We start from the raw sequence: 18,074 nt of genomic DNA on the forward strand, positions 1-18,074 counted from the left end.
AGCCTTCCAATCTAATGCTGTTTCCACTTCCTCATATCATTAAACTCTTTCAGAATCCTCTAATCCTTTGTACACCACTTTCTCCCTCCTGGGAAAATGTCCCTAGGATTTATTGGTCCTGTACTAACTATATTTAAGAAACAGAGAAAAGCATGTCTTGTCTTGCAAAGTGATAAATTGATATCACATTATAAATTTACTGTAATAATTTTTTCAGTGTGAAGGTTGCTACCTGAGAATGAAAAACTTCAGTTTTTGAAATGAAACACTTCATGAAACACTTCAACTAACACCACTGGTCTTTTCTAACTTTTCTTTAACTCATAGAATTTAAAATGTCAAAAAACATTTGAAAATTACCTTCCCCACTAAATTGTTTACTATACTTGATGTTCCCAAACAGATTACTTTGGCACTATTTAAATTAAACATTTATTAACTAACTCATTCAAGCATCAAAGCTACTGAGTTCTTACAGATGGCAACTGCCCCAGACAAATTTCACTATGTATAATTATTAGGCAAAAGTAAGAATTTTAAACCATGACTCCACATGATGGGAAATAAAAGGAGACTTTTTTTAAAAAAATAAATTTATTTATTTATTTTTGGCTGTGTTGGGTCTTCGTTTCTGTGAGAGGGCTTTCTCCAGTTGCGGAGGGCTGGGGCCACTCTTCATCGGGGTGTGCGGGCCTCTCACTGTCATGGCCTCTCCCATTGCGGAGCACAGGCTCCAGAGCGCAGGCTCCAGAGCGCAGGCTCCAGAGCGCAGGCTCAGTAGTTGTGGCTCACGGGCTTAGTTGCTCCAGGGCATGTGGGATCTTCCCAGACCAGGGCTCGAACCCGTGTCCCCTACATTGGCAGGGAGATTCTCAACCACTGCGCCACCAGGGAAGCCCCAAGAAGGAGATTCTTAAATCAGGAATAATGTACTTCACAATGATGGTGATTAGTTTTTCAGGGTAAATGTTCTTTTAGTGGCCAAGACTGTTTTCTTATTTTTTCTGTACTGCGTCCATCCATCTGTTCATTCACTCATTCCACATAACAGTGACAAATACAGACCCAGGCCCTCAGAATACAACAGTTCCTGTCCTCTCTGAGCTTTAGTTCTTAGTGTACTGGCAAAGTCAAAAACACTAAATTTGTGACCTCTTTTCTCCTCCATCAAGTTCACTGCTTTCACACTTCCAACATCCATTTTATTGTCCACCTATTTATGGGAAGCAAAAGTACCATTGTCAACAGAATTTCAGACTGTCTGGCTTTCTTCAATCCTATTGCAACCAGTTTCTGATCTTTTCATGTCTGGCTCCTTGCCCTGTCCATCTCCACTTAACTAGCACCTGCCTGGAAAGGTCTCTTTTAACCTCCTAATAATCTTAAGTAGTCAGTCTCCAGTTACTATCACACCAACCTGTTTTATTTTTATTGTAGCCTTTTCCTCTGATACTTTCTCGTTTGCTCGTTTAATCTCTGTCTCCTTCTCTTCCAGGAAGGCAGACAGGCACCTTATCTGGCTAGTTTGCCTCTGAATCCTAAAATGGTGCTTGGCACACAATTGGGATCAGTTAAATATTTGTTGAACGAATGGATTCCTAAATGACAACTACTTGAACTACTACAGATAGTGATTCATCCTTGTTGAGTTTCTTTTACTTTGCACATGTATGAAGATTAAATCTGAATTTAAAACTGTCTTAAAATTAAAAACAGTTCGGAAATGTGGGAAACATCTGGCAGAGAGATAATTCTGGCATTTGCAATGATGGAAGGAAAGTTTTTCTCTGAAGTAAGCAGGTTGGTGGCCTCTATTGGTATCATCGGAAAATGCCTATTTTTGTTGATTTGCTCAGGAACTGGGAACATTTGGCATTGGGAACACATAATGTTGTTCATTTTAAAGTGAAGAGTTATAACTTCGGGGGTTGGGAGTGGGAGAGAAAATGTCCTAAGAAATGAAGGCAGACAGGAGAAAGGAGAGGCTCCTGTCTCTTTTAAAAAAGAGTTCTTTGAGTCTTAAGAGAAGCTTCCTAGAAAGTTCTTAATTTGTATGGTTTCTAAATAAGCAAACTCTTAGCCCCCCCCCCCCCAGCCCTGAAAGTTGTGGCTACACGACAGGCTTTGGCTGCTTTCTGGAACGTCGTTCCGATCCCTTTAAAGGTGGAATCATGACGGAGGATGCGGGGGAAGAAGGCGGGAGCCGACGGCTGTAGAGTCTCGGTTGACATAGTAACTCTTCAGCTCTGTCTCCCTTGCTCTCAGCTCTCAGGTTCCGCTGCCACCCGCCGCCCCGCCTGCGCTCGCTCGGTCCGGGAGCCCCGGCCGCCTCCCCGGACGCACCCCAGAAAAGGTCCCCTTTGCGACCCGCTGCGTGGTGACTTTTCCCCGGGCCAGCGGGTGAGCCGCTCGCGGAGCTCATCTCTCAGGGCGTCTGCGCTCCTCGCCTCACCCTCACCCTCTGAGCACCAGTCTGCCGCGGGCCAGTCCGGCAGGTGACGCGGACCCCTCCGCACCGGGTCCCCGCTGGAACTGCCGAGGCGCCTCCCCCAGGAGCTGGATCCCGGCCAGTCGGGCGTTCCCGCCATGAACCAGAGCCCAGCGTTCGGGCCCGGGAGGGGAGGCTCTCCCGGGGTGGCTACCCGGGCCCGCGCGCGGCGCAACGAGAGCCAAGACTATCTGCTCATGGACTCGGAGGTGGGAGACGACGGCTGGCCGCAGCCCCCCCTGCCTCCCTACGGCTACTACCCTTGCTTGTGAGTGCGGGCGCTGCGGGCAGGCCGGGGGCGCTGCAGGCGGGCCGGGGGCGCTGCAGGCGGGAAGTGTGCGCTCGCCGGAGAAGACCCGGGGCTACGCGCGCGTCTCCGCACGCGTCTGCCTTCCCAGGGCCGCACGAACCGGGCTGAGACCCGAGTGAGAGGAGGGCGCGCGCGGATCTAAGGTTTGCTCCGGGCGAGCACGCATGGGTAGGTTTGCCCGAGAGAGTGAGACCGTGGGGTACCGACGCCACTACAGGTGATAGGTGTATGTCGGTTTCTTTAGTCCCAAGTAATCGGGCACCCTCAAAGAGACCCTGTGTCGCTGCGCCAAAGGCATGGTCTGGGCGGGGGACTGATTCAAATTTGCGTCCCCAGTGACCGCGTGGGAGGGGGTGCACTTACCCCAGGCATCCTCTCCCCAGCCTCCGGTTCTCCGGGTTAAATAGGAGAAATAGAACCTCTAGGCTTTCACACCCATAGCGCGAAGCTTTTACCAAGGGCGTACGGGCGAGGCGAGCCTGTTACAGGTGCGGGCCGGAAATTGATAATTGTAGAAGCTGAAGAAGGTCGTCTGCTGTGGACCCTGAGTGACTACGAGATATTATTTAAGAATCTGGAGTTTCTTTTTTGGCGGGGGATGGGTGGCAGGGGCAAGCAGAGGACGGAATGAGGAAGTCTCCCCTCCCCCACACGCCTGGGACCACAAGTGCAGCTGGCAGATAGCGTGTCTGCCTCTTTGCTCCTTTAGTTGATTGGGCAGTACGGTTTCTTGACATGTCACATCCATCCGCATGCGGTTTCCCGAGGAAAGCAGTTCTCAGTAGCAGTTCTGTTAGCAGCTGTAGAGGTGTGTATGTGTGTGTGTGTGTGTGTGTGTGTGTGTGTGTGTGTGTGACTCTCGGGGGATGGGGGGCAGGATGGATGGGTGCACCTTCAGATCATTGGTCAGGGCTGCCCAGAGTCAAGGCTTGCTGTAGATCCCTTTCCCAATAAGAACTGAGCCCCGGGAAATGGTGCATCTAATTTTTCCCCTAGATAAAAGAAAAAAAAAAATTGGAACTGGTTCCATTCATCTACGTGCTGTATGGTTTGAAAGCATTTACTGTTACTTACTTTTTTCTTTTTAAAAAAATTAAGATATATTTCACATTTCATAAAATATATCTATTTAAGTTGTATAGTTCAGTGGTGTTTAGTATATGCCCAGAGTTGGGGAAACCATCACCACTATGTTATTCCAGAACATCACCCTCAAAAGAAATCTTGTACTTGACGTTAAATTAGAAAATATTTCTGTGCCTTTTACTACAGAACTTCTCAAATTTTAATGGCATATGAATTACTCATGGAGCTTGTTAAATTGCAGATTCTGATTCAGTAGGGTCTAGGTGCAGCCCAAATTTCTGCCTTTCTAACAATCTCTGAGAAGATGTAGAGGCTGCTGGTCTGTGGAGCATACTTTGAGTAGCGAGGAGATATATGCCAAGAAAAAAATTAAAATAAATAAATAAATTCTGGATATTCTGAATGCAGCTACTTTCAAATTTGTTTTAAGGGTATGTTTGAAACATAGATGGACTTTTTCATTGACTTAGACTTAAGATCTACCCTTAAGCCTGAGGGTTATGTTTGGTAATGTTTCCTGTGGGTAAGTTAAGCAACTTATAAAAGCTATATTGCTTTTTAAAAATTAGACTGTTCCATAGACAAAATCTTTTTTTTTCTCTTTATCACCTAATCATTCTATAGTCACTTGTTACTGTGTGGGGAAAATAATTTGATTTTAAACACTTGTGGCTATATGTTAGTAGTGAGACAGACTAAATAAAACAATAATTGCAAGTTGTCCTGAAAAGTTTCCCCAATGCTTTCTTCAAATGTGGTTTACTGCCTTATTCATTTACCTAGTTTTTACATCATCTACTATTTAGAGAATAAGTATTTTTCTCCCTTCGTTCAGGAATCCTAGATCACTCTTAATGGATAGGCCTTGGCAGTAGAGAGATGAACAGAAATATTTTAATGTGCTTCAATTCTTATTGAGCGCCCCCTGTCATGTCAGAGGTATGATAGTAAATTTAAGAGTGAGCCATGTTTCCAAGTAAGACTTTGGTCTTGTCCAAGTCTATTATTTCCAAAAGCTTCTTAGTTACTTTTCATCACTATTTACTCTGGCAAGGTTTTTATTTTTTCCAGTTAAATAATCAAGTAACTGAAAAATTTTAACCAGTAAACAATAGTACTTCACACCTGTGATGTATGAGAAAGAATGAACGAAAATTATTTCCCTCTCGGGCTTCCCTGGCGGTGCAGTGGTTGAAAGTCTGCCTGCCAATGCAGGGGACACGGGTTCATGCCCCGGTCCGGGTAGGCCCATGAGCCATGGCCACTAGGCCTGCGTGTCCGGAGCCTATCTGTTAGAGAGTACAAATAAGAGCTTCTATATGCTTTTGACTTGTAATTTAAACAATTGTTTGTATATTTTCCTAGAGTGAGAGGCATAATATTTGTGAAAGTGGCAATCACTAGTATACTTTAGATATGGGTACTGCCATTATCTCAAATCACTGAGATTTTTTCCCTTGTAAGATAACAGATTTTTGCAAATTGTCAATTCTGTGGGATAAGTTCTATGACTCTTGCTAAAATATTGTCATAGTTCACTTATGTAGAATGATTTATATATATATTTGTGAGGCTTTTACTACTGAAAATTGTGACAAATTATCTTGTTTGAGAGCAATTAAATATTCTCAGAACTTAAGTGTAAGAAGTAACATTTTGAAGTGGTGCTTAGAAGAAAAAGATTCAGATTCTCCCTTTTTTCAACTTCTAATTGGAAATCAATTAATACAATATATTTTGATCAGTTTGTAATGATGGTTAGCAAGAAATGTCCATGTCCTAGGAGGATCCCAGGAGTTAGGGAGTTCCTTCATTTAGAACTTAAAAATGTCTCTAGTCCATCCCTTCTGAACATGGAGAAGAATTCTGGACATAAAAAATGTTAAGTGTTTCTAAATTCTCAAGATCTGAAATAGTCCAACTGAAATTTCTGCTTGGAAAAGACTAATTATGAATAATGAAACAAACTGTAAACTAAAGCTCTGGCAAAACAATAGACTGAGATATTCTAAAAAAATTACGGTTACAAACACCTAGCAGTACTGGATAAAATAATCTAAATGATTTTAATGTGGTACCCAATTTTGCAAAAAATAAAAGGGATTACCATTTGCCAAAAGCAAAGAAGTTAAAAGCCAGAGTATATCCTGAGAACCGATGCTGTGGTTACCCCAGTGATTATGGATCTGGGTGACCAGGAGGTTGGAGTCTAACGTCCATGTGAGATGGAGAAAAGCTAAGGCCTTGGTTCCAGATGAGGCAGAGAGTTGGAACTGAGACATCCCTGTCCGCTGCATAAAACCAGGACCCTTATTTTAGTGAAAAGTTAGGCTAGCATAATATGCCATCAGCACGGAGTGAGAACAAGAAACTTTGTTAGTAAGAGGAAAAGGAACCTTCCCCTAAGAATTTCATTCTTTGGGCCTGAACATCATGTGACTCTATTTTTGCTTTTGTTTTTTACACTACCTAACTGACCTAGAAATCTTCAAGTTGAAAAATACTCCTGAGGCTCCTAGAAGAGTAAAACAGAAAGGCATTCTGAAAGTGTAGTACCAACTATCTAGACTGCCAAGGATTTTCAGGAAAACAGCAATCTCTGCTAAAGATATGCTCACTATAATACATAACAAAACACACAAGGAAACAATCAACTAAGAACAAAAGTTAGCAGACAGTACAGTCCATGAGGGAGAGTTAACATGAGACATAACAGCAATATTGGATCCTTAATAGCTTGAGATAATATAGCAACATGAAAGAGAATATATTAAATGAGTATGTATAAAATGTTGGCAGTATATAAAGAAGTTAAACCCTAACGAAGAATGACTTATTTTTAAAAAACAAATAGAAAACCTGTAAGTGAAAAATATAATTTTGAAATGAAAACTCAATGGAAAGGTTAAAAATGCAGATTAGCCATGGTATAATCGATGATAATACCTAGAATGCAGAGACATAAATAAATGGAAAATATAAACATTATTGAGTTAAGAAACACAAAGGTAGGAGTTCCAGAAGGAGAAAATAGAGAGAATGAGGGAAAGGCAACATTTGAATAGATAATGGATGATAATTTTCCAGAAGTGATTCATTCTCATGTTTATGAAGTACAAGAATACTAGTGTGATACAGAAAAATAAACCCATTTAAATGTATTATATTGAAATTGAAGAACACTAAAGGTAAGAAATATAAAAATGAACCAAAATATAAGAGATTCAAATGAGTAAGTTTTAAAATTCAAAATAAGAAAATATACTCATAGTGTATTTTGATACCCAGGTTATGCAATGTGTCGCTTATAAGAACTATGGTTTTTCTTTTACATGAAGCATTGTTTACTCTCTAGTTATTAATGTAGTTTTTAATACAAAGTCAGTGCTCCATTGCTGGTAGGATCTCTTTAAACATGGATATGGACAAAAAGGGATTCCAAGGGTCATTAAATCATGGTCTCAGGAGAAACCCAAAGAGATTCTTAATTGTATACTTTAATTCATATTATGAAACAAAAGTGACCTTTTAAAAAAATGTTTTAGTGGGTCATGGATCTTTTAAAATTTTTATTGACCTCAGGATGGTTTTGGATGAAACCCATCTATGAGCTCTAGGACCCAGACTTTGAACTCTTGATTTAAGAGAGGTAACCTAAGGTCAGAGACCACAGATAAATAGATTCCCCCAACATAGCCTTCTTTTCTCCAGGCAAAATAAAATATGCTTGAATTTGTTTATGTATTAAAAGGGAATGAAAAATTCAGACTGCAGGATAGAAAATGTTTTCTGACATCAACTGCTGATAGAGTACATGAATCCCTTGAAAAAGTTTAGGATTGAAGTTAGAGTATGGACTCAAGCCTATGAATCACATTACATTTTTATGTGCTTGTTATCCCTCCATTATTTTTGCCTCCCTATGTCTGATAAATATGTCTATTCAAACATCCGTTTTACGTTTTGCTCACAAATCTCTTTCTACCAGACTGTATGCCTCTAGTCCTTCATTTCTCTACTCTTAGCATAGAATCTAGCAAAGAGAAGGTGTAAATTAATTTATTCCTCAACAAAGACATTATCCTCTCATCAGTATTTATTCTAATAAGGAATAACGTGATGCCAGCTCTTTTCATAAAATAGCATCTGAGTCCTTTAAGGAGACAGAAGAGTGAATGTCCACATAGAAGGAGATACCCAGATCTTATATTCCAGCTGCCTGTCCACTTAGATTCACCTTCTTCTGGGGCATCTGTCACTAATTACTATGCCACTACCATGCCGCTCACCTTTTAGCTCTAGCCCCAGACTCTCCCCTTCAAGTTCCTTCTGCTCACCTGAGATGAGGCTGTATCTTTATCAGTACTTGTCAAATGCTTAGGAATAACCAAAGATAACTAACATACAGAGAAAAACTCCTGGCTGGCTATAACTGTCTTTCAGCTCATTTGTGGAGTCTCCTAAGGACTGACCCCTGCCTAACCCCAAGTTTTATCCAATTGGCAGAGAGTATTCTTCCCTCCCCTCCTCAGACCATCCACAGACAATCTAGCCCTTAATAGTCAGTGTTCCATAAATTGGGAGATTGGGACTGACATATACACACTACTATATATAAAATAGATAACTAATAATAATCTGCTGTATAGCACAGGGAACTCTATTCAATACTCTCTAATGGCCTACATGGGAAAAGAATCTTAAAGAAGAAGAGTAGATATATGTATATGTATAACTGATTCACCTTGCTGTACACCTGAAACTAGCACAACATTATAAATCAACTATACTCCAATAAAAATCTTAAAAAAAGTTAAAAAAAAAAAGTCAGTCTTAGCCCAGATGGACAAAGGAATTACCACCCTCCTCCCTTTATGCAGTGTAAGATATGCCTCTCAAACTCCATTTCTTTTCCTAGGATCTCCTTCTTTTCTGTATCATTGACATTAGGTATGTCTACTCTTTTAATCAGAGATCCTACCACCTACCCACACAGGTATGGCTTCACTCTCTGACCCATAGGGGCAGTTACCTTAGAACACAGCCACTCAGCAGCAGTATAAGGGATTTCCAAGTAAAATCAAGGACGCATTTCCTTATAAGGACACATTTATCAAATGAAAAATAAAATCAATCAAATAGAGTATGTGTGATATCATGATTTCTTATGATATCACAAACATATGTAGTGGTTTACAATTCAGAGGGAATCCTAGTATCTATTATGTCCTTTGAAAGAAACAGCATCTATAACCATAAAGCAAAGACTTGGATCTTGGTTAAGAGTATGCAGTTTGGAAGCTGCTGTGCTAGCAGGGGAAAAACAAGTGTAAAAATCACCTTTGGATCTGCTTTCCCTTCTTCATTTAGGAATCAACAACTCCTCCAGCTGCCATTTGGATTAATGGTGTGTCTCTTTTTTTTATGTATATATACCACATATTCTTTATCCATTCATCTATTTTTTTTCTTAACATCTTTATTGGAGTATAATTGCTATACAATGGTGTGTTAGTTTCTGCTTTACAACAAAGTGACTCAGTTATACATATACATATGTTCCCATATATCTTCCCTCTTGTGTCTCCCTCCCTCCTACCCTCCCTATCCCACCCCTCTAGGTGGTCACAAACCACCTAGCTGATCTGTCTTTTAATTGACCACTTTGAAGTTCTGTGTTCTGCATGACAGAAACCATATATTTTTTTCTAAACCTCTCCTGGCTTGAAGTAATCAACATCTGCTGATAACAATTTATTATCATGAAACATCTTTTTTAGGGGTCCAACACCGTAGGTTGTGGAGTTATTTCCAGATGTGCTGAAATGCCCACATTTATTCTGTAACATAATGTTTGTTTACCTCTAGGAAGACATTGCATAACTTTTTTTCTCTAGACAGTTATGTTCCTTGAGTTACAAGAGGTAAGTTTACTTCATAAGGCAATTCATCTTTGCCTCTTAGAGAGTAAATCATAAAAGGAAAACATTTTCTTGAGTCCATTCTTGTTTTTCTCCCTCTTTCATAAAAAATGCTGAATGTAATTGGAACCAGTTGGATAAAATTACCGTTTGTGATTTCTCTTTGTTTAGGAAGCTTCTGCTGGCTTTCAGGACATGAAGTGCTCATCTCTATGTCAAATTTCAATTAAACTTTGGCATCTAAAACTTGGTATGTTTTTTAAGACCCTTAAGATATTGGAATGGATTGAATCACATTTCTTATAGAATGTCCTTTTGGAGCAGCATATAGAAATGAATGTCACAAATACCCAAACAACACGTTATTTGCAGTCTAACTATTCTCACCCTAATTCAGGTAACTCAGCCAGAACAAAGAGGAGCAGGGGTACTGACTAGAGTTATTTACAGGTCAGCGTGAGTTGCTGTTTCTGTAGAGGACTAATCTAAAGTATTTGTATATATTTTGGGGGACTAACATTTTTTGAATACCTACTCTGTAGCAGGTCCTCTTCTAGTTGTCATACAAATGTAATTTGCTCTTTGGAGCAGCCACTTGGATATTTTTAATGTCTATTTTATAAATGACCATGCTGAAGTTTAGAAACATTGAGCAATATTTAGAAAGTTACACAGCTGGAAAGTTGTTGTCAAGTGGACAAAAACCAATACATTTTAGGTAATGCAGGCTGGAACGCATAAACAGAAGGACTGGCAGGTTGCACAGAGTCCCCTAATCTCCAGGCATCCCATATAATCATGCCTGTGCCCGGCACAGCTGGATACATGGTGGGTGTCCTCTTGGAGAGCACACTCACTTCCTTCTCCTCTATCTTTTCATAGGTGCTTGAGAAGCCACAGGTTGGCTCTGATCGACGGCACCAAGATTCCTGAGCTGTGCTCCTTTTATCTAAGTTATTCTCTGGTGAGGGAAGAAGACAGGAAGAAAGGTTATAATAGCAGTAATATGTGTGTTTCACTTCTACCTCTTCTTTCTATTGAAATCTTAGTCATCCGTGAAGATCAAGCTTTATATTCCACTAATTCATTAATCTGTTTATTCATTCATCTTTGTTGACCTTATATGATTTTGTCACATAATAATAAAAATAACAACTAGATTTATTAGGGATTTCTATGTGCTAGGCCCTCTAAGTGCTTTATATGTACCTCATTTAATACTTCCAGCAAATCTCTGTTTTGCTGATGTTTTAATGATAAGAAAGAAAAAAGTAAAAATATACCACAGCAAAGAGAGGTTAAGTGATTTGCCAGGGATTACACAGCCAGTAGTTGACAGAAATGAGAAGAAAGAAAGGAAAGAAAGAAAGATTCTATCACTTATCTAGACACACAGTGAAACTAGGTTTTGAAAAACTGTCAATCTGTGTCACCAAAGGAAGACTGTGAATGCATCAAAACTAAGTAATCTGTAAAGTACTTACTAATTTTAGCAATGGTCCACAAGCTGATCATGACTCTTTTAAGATTACAAAAGGGGAAGCTTTCTTTTACTCTTGATTTCTATCATGTGGATGAAATTGCTTCTTTGCTATGAAACAGGTTGTATTAGAAAAACTGACCTGACTCAAATGGTAGTGTGAAACTGGATTTCATTGCAGGATTTGCATAATTTGTAAAGCATTTTACATATCTGAAAGTATATATTGCTAGAAATCAATTACAGCATGGATAGTTATGTTAAGATTGATTGCCTTTTCAAGGCAGATTTCACGTTTCAGTTACAGAAACTCTGGTTGCAGCACAAAGAACATTTTGTCCTGACATGTATGGGTCAGCACAAAACCCTTGCACAAAACTGGGAAGAGTTCTCTTCATGGGAATTACTAACAAGATTATCTTGAGAATTATAATAGGATTTGGCAATGACATGATTTCTAAAACTCTTTTAAAGATTCTTTTAGGCAGTTTAAACTGTTAGAGATAAAACTTATTTTTATTATTACTATGTTAAACTCTCTGAAGCAGAATTTTGCATTGAATAGGTTGAAGGGTGGCAGTAGTTGCTATGAAAAGCTAATTCCTGGGCACTGTAAGAATCTTCTCTTCTCCCCAGTAAAATGTTTTCTGCAGGACCCCTTTTCTTGGAGGGGCATTTAGGGCCAGACACTGTATTTCATCTTGAAGAAAGCATTAATTTCTTTCAACAAATATTTGTTTAGCTCCTTTGATGTGCTTAGCACCGTATTTGGGAACCACTGTTACTGTATTTCATAGAGTCCAAGGTTGTATCAATTTTAACCTGTCCTGATGTTTTATATGCCTTTGAAAAACAAGAAAAAAAGTGCTGTATCAATTATATTATACCTTAGATTTTTATATTATAACTATTGAAATAGATCTTTATACTTAATTAGGTGTAGGTTTGGGTCATATATAACTCTTACACACATATGGAAAAAAAAAGTCTAAACAAAATAAATTTAGTTAAGGTATTCCTAAAGCTTCTTCATATTCAGAGATGAACTTTCCTGAGTCATTTTCAACTCAAAATATTTAATATCTATGTTTCTCCACACGGTCTTGTCCTTTGTGCCAAGAAGACATTGGTGATGCAGCATTTCTTTAAAGAATCCAAAGAACCATGATAGACCAAAAGCTTTCGGTGCTAGGCAGTTAAACTGACTTTGCAATTATATAGAGCTAGACTCTTTTGACTTAGCAGTTCCTGAATGTTGCTGAACAAATCTGATTCGCCATCGTTCCCCATGTATGATCCACTCTCCCCAATACACATATGCACATACACACATGTATTCATTTCTTAGGCTTGAAAGGAATCCTTAGCTACTGTTTCCAGGATTTATTTTCAAGCCACTGTCATCCATTCTGAAACTTTGGAGCCATTGCTTTTAATGCTTGTACATGCACTGCTAAAGGTAAACTGTCATGATAATGACTGACACCAACTGGCAGCACTGAAAAGACATGTTCTATTCCAGAGAAGTTAAAGTGGGAGAATTATGTATCCTAGAATCAATGAAATATGGTGTTTGGTGTGCTAGAGTCAGTGTAAATGAAAGAGGAGGTGAGATATGAAAAATTACAAGGCAGACAATACACTTTATTATCTGTCCAGAATTTGAACTTTATTCTCTGACTTTAAAACACAGATAAGACTATGCCAGTCTTTTGCCTTATTTATATTAGCTTATTTGATCATCACAGCAAACTTGTGTGATGGGTAATATTGTTTCTACTTGTAAATGAGGAAGCGAGTTCAGAAAGGTTAAGAATTGTCTAAGAATTTATGGCTCTCAAAAATCTGAGCCTGTACTTAAACTCCTATTTGACTGTTTTGTTTGTTTGCATTTGACCCTCACTGTCTGAACTTCTTCCCCTCACTGGAATGGCAGCTCCTTGAGGGCGGGGATACAGTCTGTAAACTAGCATTTGGTAGGGACTCAATAAATGTTTGCTGGATGAATACAATGTCTTCCTTATACAAAGTGGAAGGCCAGTAGATTGGCCTTATCTCTAAAATTCTTTTCTCTTTGGGCTTCATACAGTTTTGTGAGACTTTGCCTTTAGGATACCACGTTTTCATCTTAGCCTTTTCAGAAATACTACAGTATTAGAGTTTTGTATTCTTGCAGCTTAGGTCATTTAATGAATTCTAAGAGCTTTGTGATATATCTGCTTGATCCCTAAAATTGTGCTTGTCAAATATTTTTAAATAATCCTGCAAACAAGAAAATATAAACCATTTATTTTTTTATATTGTGTTGATAGAACACTCATGGAGATTAGTCTTTTTTGTTTTTACTAAAATGGCAACAGGAAAGGTTCTTGTCTTTTTATTTAAATTAAGTTGAAAAAGTTTGTGAAAACTGAACTTCCTGTGACCAAAGCTCATTACATCCCGAGAAGTCTTAAATACTTATATGAAATAATCTAACTTAAAATCGAGAAAGTGAGAAAAGAATGGTTAAGTAAAAATGATTTTAAAATTACATGTTAATGATATTGTAACTTTGATTTGGATCACATTGTACAGGGCAAAACTTACACATTTAGTTGATTTTCATGGTAATCTGTCTTCTAGAAATTAGATCAATTATTCTCAAATTGTATTGCAATCCACCTTATGCTCAGACTTAGGCATTATCCTCACTTTCTTACATGCAAGAGTTTGATATACCTTCACTAGAAAATTGCAGTGAGATATTACTAAAGGAATAGTGTTGCACATTGACTGATGTAAACACAGAAAAAATCAGCAGCCTCTTGTCTAAACATGTACACCAGATGATGGGGATTAAAAAATGTTTTTATCAGTGGGTTGAGAATCTGGCTATATATTAGAATTACCTGGATAATTTTTAAAAATATAGATTCCCTAATAATTACGAGAGTTCAAATAAATCAGTATTTCTGGGGGTTATGGCCTAGGAATAATATTTTTTTAAAAATTTCCCTAGTTGATTCTAATATGTAGTCAGGTTTAGAAACTTATTGTTTCAGCTACTTTAGATTCACTATGAAAACCAGAGTTAGGAACTAAACCTAATTTCAATCAAGAAAACCATTACAGTGTATTCATCCATGCAAAAATGTGAGATTGAAAATCATTTTTCCGGCTTCCCTGGTGGCGCAGTGGTTGAGGATCCACCTGCTGATGCAGGGGACACGGGTTCATGCCCTGGTCCGGGAGGGTCCCGCATGCCGCGGAGCGGCTGGGCCCGTGAGCCGTGGCCGCTGGGCCTGCGCGTCAGGAGCCTGTGCTCCGCAACAGGAGAGGCCACGGCAGTGAGAGACCCGCGTACCCCCCCGCAAAAAAAAAAAAGAAATTCATTTTTCTACCTAAGATCCAATGATTAGTTATTATCAGATAAATTGAAAAATAGTATATTTTAATTCAGCAAATTCTCAGCAAATACCTGCTATACACAAGATGCTATTCTTGATATATTTTAGGAGCATAAGTGATGAGATAGGAGATATGCTTGATAAGATGTCAGGAGAGTAACATGTTGTTTTATGAGAAAAACTACCTTTCCAGTTTGTTTCTTAAATCAAAACATGATGCAATAATTTTATATTTAAATTAGAAGAGAAAGTAATTTATTTGAATTTTATTTTTATCTTAATGTTGACCTCCTTTCTGATTTGAATTATCTGTATTTTCAGAAAATATAGAGGAAGTTTGTCCTTTTTAAATCATCCAAGATTTTATGGGGTAAAATTTTCCAAAAGGGTGAAAATTTTGCTATTGAAGAAGCTTATTATCACTTAACTGGATTTCCTTTTCTGAATATTATGAGATTTTGTAAAACTTTCTTGAAATTCTGCCTCCAGTGGAATAGATAATCTTGATGGTCATCCTGTTTCAAAACAACTAGATTCTGCATAAAATATAATTTATATTTCTGTGCTTGCAGGAAGCAAGGGAAATCTTAACCCAACCCCTGTATGCAAACACGAACATGCACAAGTCATAGGCTTCTATCAGAGTAGCAGTGAACTCTCTTGAAAGGTGGAATTCCATAAATAAGGTTCTAATGTCAGCATCGTGGTTAGGAGACTCTGCCTTGGACCTGGTAATCCTCAATTAATCCTGGTCCTCTAGGTTCTCTACAAATTGGTAATCTTTAATTGTGAGTATATATTTAATTTACCTTAGATACACAAGAAAACAGCCATCCTGAGTGGGAGTCAACAGAAATAGCAAGCAAGATATAAAACCCTTAAGGACTTCAATATAAGGATTAAAGTTAAGAACATAAAATTACTTTGTTTGAACTGTATAAAGACATAAAGATGGAATCCTAAAAGAGAACAAGCACAAGAAAACTATCAAAAATGAGCAAGCATATTTCTAAAAAAAAATTATTGAGATATAGTTGATTTACAATGTTGTGTTAGTTTGAAGTAGGTGTACAGAAAAGTGAATCTGTTATGTGCATACGTATATTGACTTTTTTAGATTCTTTTCCCATATAGGCCATTAAAGAGTATTCAGTAGAGTTCCCTGTGCTATATAGTAGGTCCTTATTAATAATCTATTTTATATATAATAGTGTGTATTGGTCAATCCCAAACTTCCAGTTTATGGGGTAAAATTTTCCCCTTTTCCCTGTGGTAACCATAAGTTTATTTTCTGTATCTATAACTCTGTTTTGTAGATAAGTTCATTTATAGCCTCTTTTTAGATTCCACATATAAGTGATATCATATGATATTTGTCTTTCTCTGAGCAAGCGTATTGAAAAAAATGACAAGACAACAATACAGCTATCAGAAAAAAAAAAACAACTATTGAAATAAAAGTATCAATGGACCAGTTATTCATGGAAGATTAAGTGCAGCTAGCAAGAGAATTTATAATTTGGGAGATAGATATTAAAATGTTTCTCAGAATGTAATACAGAAAGATAAGAAATGTAAAATATGAGAGAGGTTAAGAGATATAGAGGCTAGAATTGGAGAGACCAGTTTACATATATTCAAAGAACCATAAGCAAAGAAGAAAGGGAATGTAGTTAAGGAACAATTAGGAAAATAATGGCTAAGTTTTTTTTCAGAATTGATGAAAGATATGAAGCTACAGAGAAAGAAGCCACAACACATATGAAATAAGATAAATAAAAAGAAATTCACACCTAGATACAAGGAACTGCAGCTACATTATAAAAAATTTATTTAAAAAGATCTTATAAGCAGCCAGAGAGAAAAATACAGATTATGTACCAAAGAAACAGAATTTTCTTCCAGCAAACATCTCAACAGTAAGAGGAAAGCAGAAGATAAGAGAATGATATATCCAAAATCATATTAATATTTTGTACTCAGGAACAGCCCCTTTCAAGAAAGAGTTTGAAATAAAGACATTTTCAGGGAAAAAATATAAGAAGAATTTATTACCAACACACTTACATGAAAATAACTTGTAAAGGGTATACCGTACTTCAGAAAGATGGAAACTTATCCTAGGAGGATGGTCTGTGATATTAAAGGAATGAGAGCAATGAAATTGATAAACACGTAGATAACATTAAATAATCATTCTCCTATAGTATAGTTATGTCTAATTTGTGTTTTAAAAAAAGGACAGAACTAAAGTACTGAACAGTTTCATGTAAACTGGGAGGGAATTTTCAGACTTAAAAAATTCTAGAGTCCTTATGTTGCTTGGGAAGGGGTGGGGCTTAAATTAACTACATTGTAAAATTTCAAAGGAAGTCCATACAATAATAAAAATAGAGTATATAACTGTACAAATCGGAGAGGGAAAAGAAAAAGAGGAAAATGAATGGACATAGAACTGGAAAAAAAAACAAAACAAGAAAAAAGCCACCTAGAAAAGAAAAATAGGATAAATTCAAAGCAAAAGTAAGATGGTAGAAACAAGTTCATATGTATCGGTTAAGATAATAAATATAGACTGAATAAATTCACCAGGAAAAATTCCCAAAGATTTAGAGAATAGATTTTTCTTAATCTAGTTATTTTTCATTTAAATATGAGACATACCTGAAAAATAAGGACATGGAAGACTGGGAATCAAGACAGGAACAAAGATGTATCTGGCAAACACAAAGAGAAATATTGGTAGGTATAATAACATCAAACGAAACAAATGTTTTAAAACAAAAATCATTAGTAGGGAAATAGAGGCAACAACAAAATAATAAAAGGTATAATTCATCTTGCGGGTATTGAAGTTAAAAATTTGCATACCCGGGCTTCCCTGGTGGCGCAGTGTTTGAGAGTCCGCCTGCCGATGCAGGGGACACGGGTTCGTGCCCCGGTCCGGGAAGATCCCACATGCCGCGGAGTGGCTGGGCCCATGAGCCATGGCCGCTGAGCCTGCGCATCCGGAGCCTGTGCTCCACAATGGGAGAGGCCACAACAGTGAGAGGCCTGCGTACCGCTAAAAAAAATTTGCATACCCATCATAATATAGTGTTAAAAATATAAAAGTGAAAATCAAAGGAACTGTAAGAACAACACTGACAAATCTGTCATCATAGTGAGAAATCTCAATTTTTGATAGGTTGAGCAAATAAAAACATTTAAATAAGGAAAACTTGAAAGTAAAATTATCAAATATTATTTATTGGACATATATGGAACCTGGCTCTTTAAATAATATCCACTATTTCTCAAGCACATGTGAAACATTAAAATTTGTTGAGATAACTTTATGGTCTAACACATATAAATGTTACTAAAGAATATATATCTCATAGAAGGACTATCTGATCGT

At 37.8% G+C, this 18,074-nt stretch overlaps 1 protein-coding gene across 2 annotated transcripts in view; it reads left to right on the plus strand.

Moving 5' to 3' along the window:
- The first annotated feature begins 2,191 nt into the window (after positions 1-2,191).
- TRPC6 (transient receptor potential cation channel subfamily C member 6) overlaps positions 2,192-18,074 on the plus strand; it is a 116,674-nt gene continuing 100,791 nt past the window's right edge. Inside the window, exon 1 of one of the 2 annotated variants that reach the window (XM_024760362.1) lies at positions 2,192-2,756. In XM_024760362.1, the coding sequence (XP_024616130.1) occupies positions 2,587-2,756 (170 nt within the window). In that variant the 5' untranslated portion in view covers positions 2,192-2,586. The remainder of the gene's footprint in view (positions 2,757-18,074) is intronic. The other variant, XM_024760361.1, reaches the window with a different exon arrangement.

The sequence above is a fragment of the Neophocaena asiaeorientalis genome, unplaced genomic scaffold, assembly GCF_003031525.2.
Source record: "Neophocaena asiaeorientalis asiaeorientalis breed wild unplaced genomic scaffold, Neophocaena_asiaeorientalis_V1.1 scaffold601, whole genome shotgun sequence".
Classification (NCBI taxonomy): domain Eukaryota; kingdom Metazoa; phylum Chordata; class Mammalia; order Artiodactyla; family Phocoenidae; genus Neophocaena; species Neophocaena asiaeorientalis.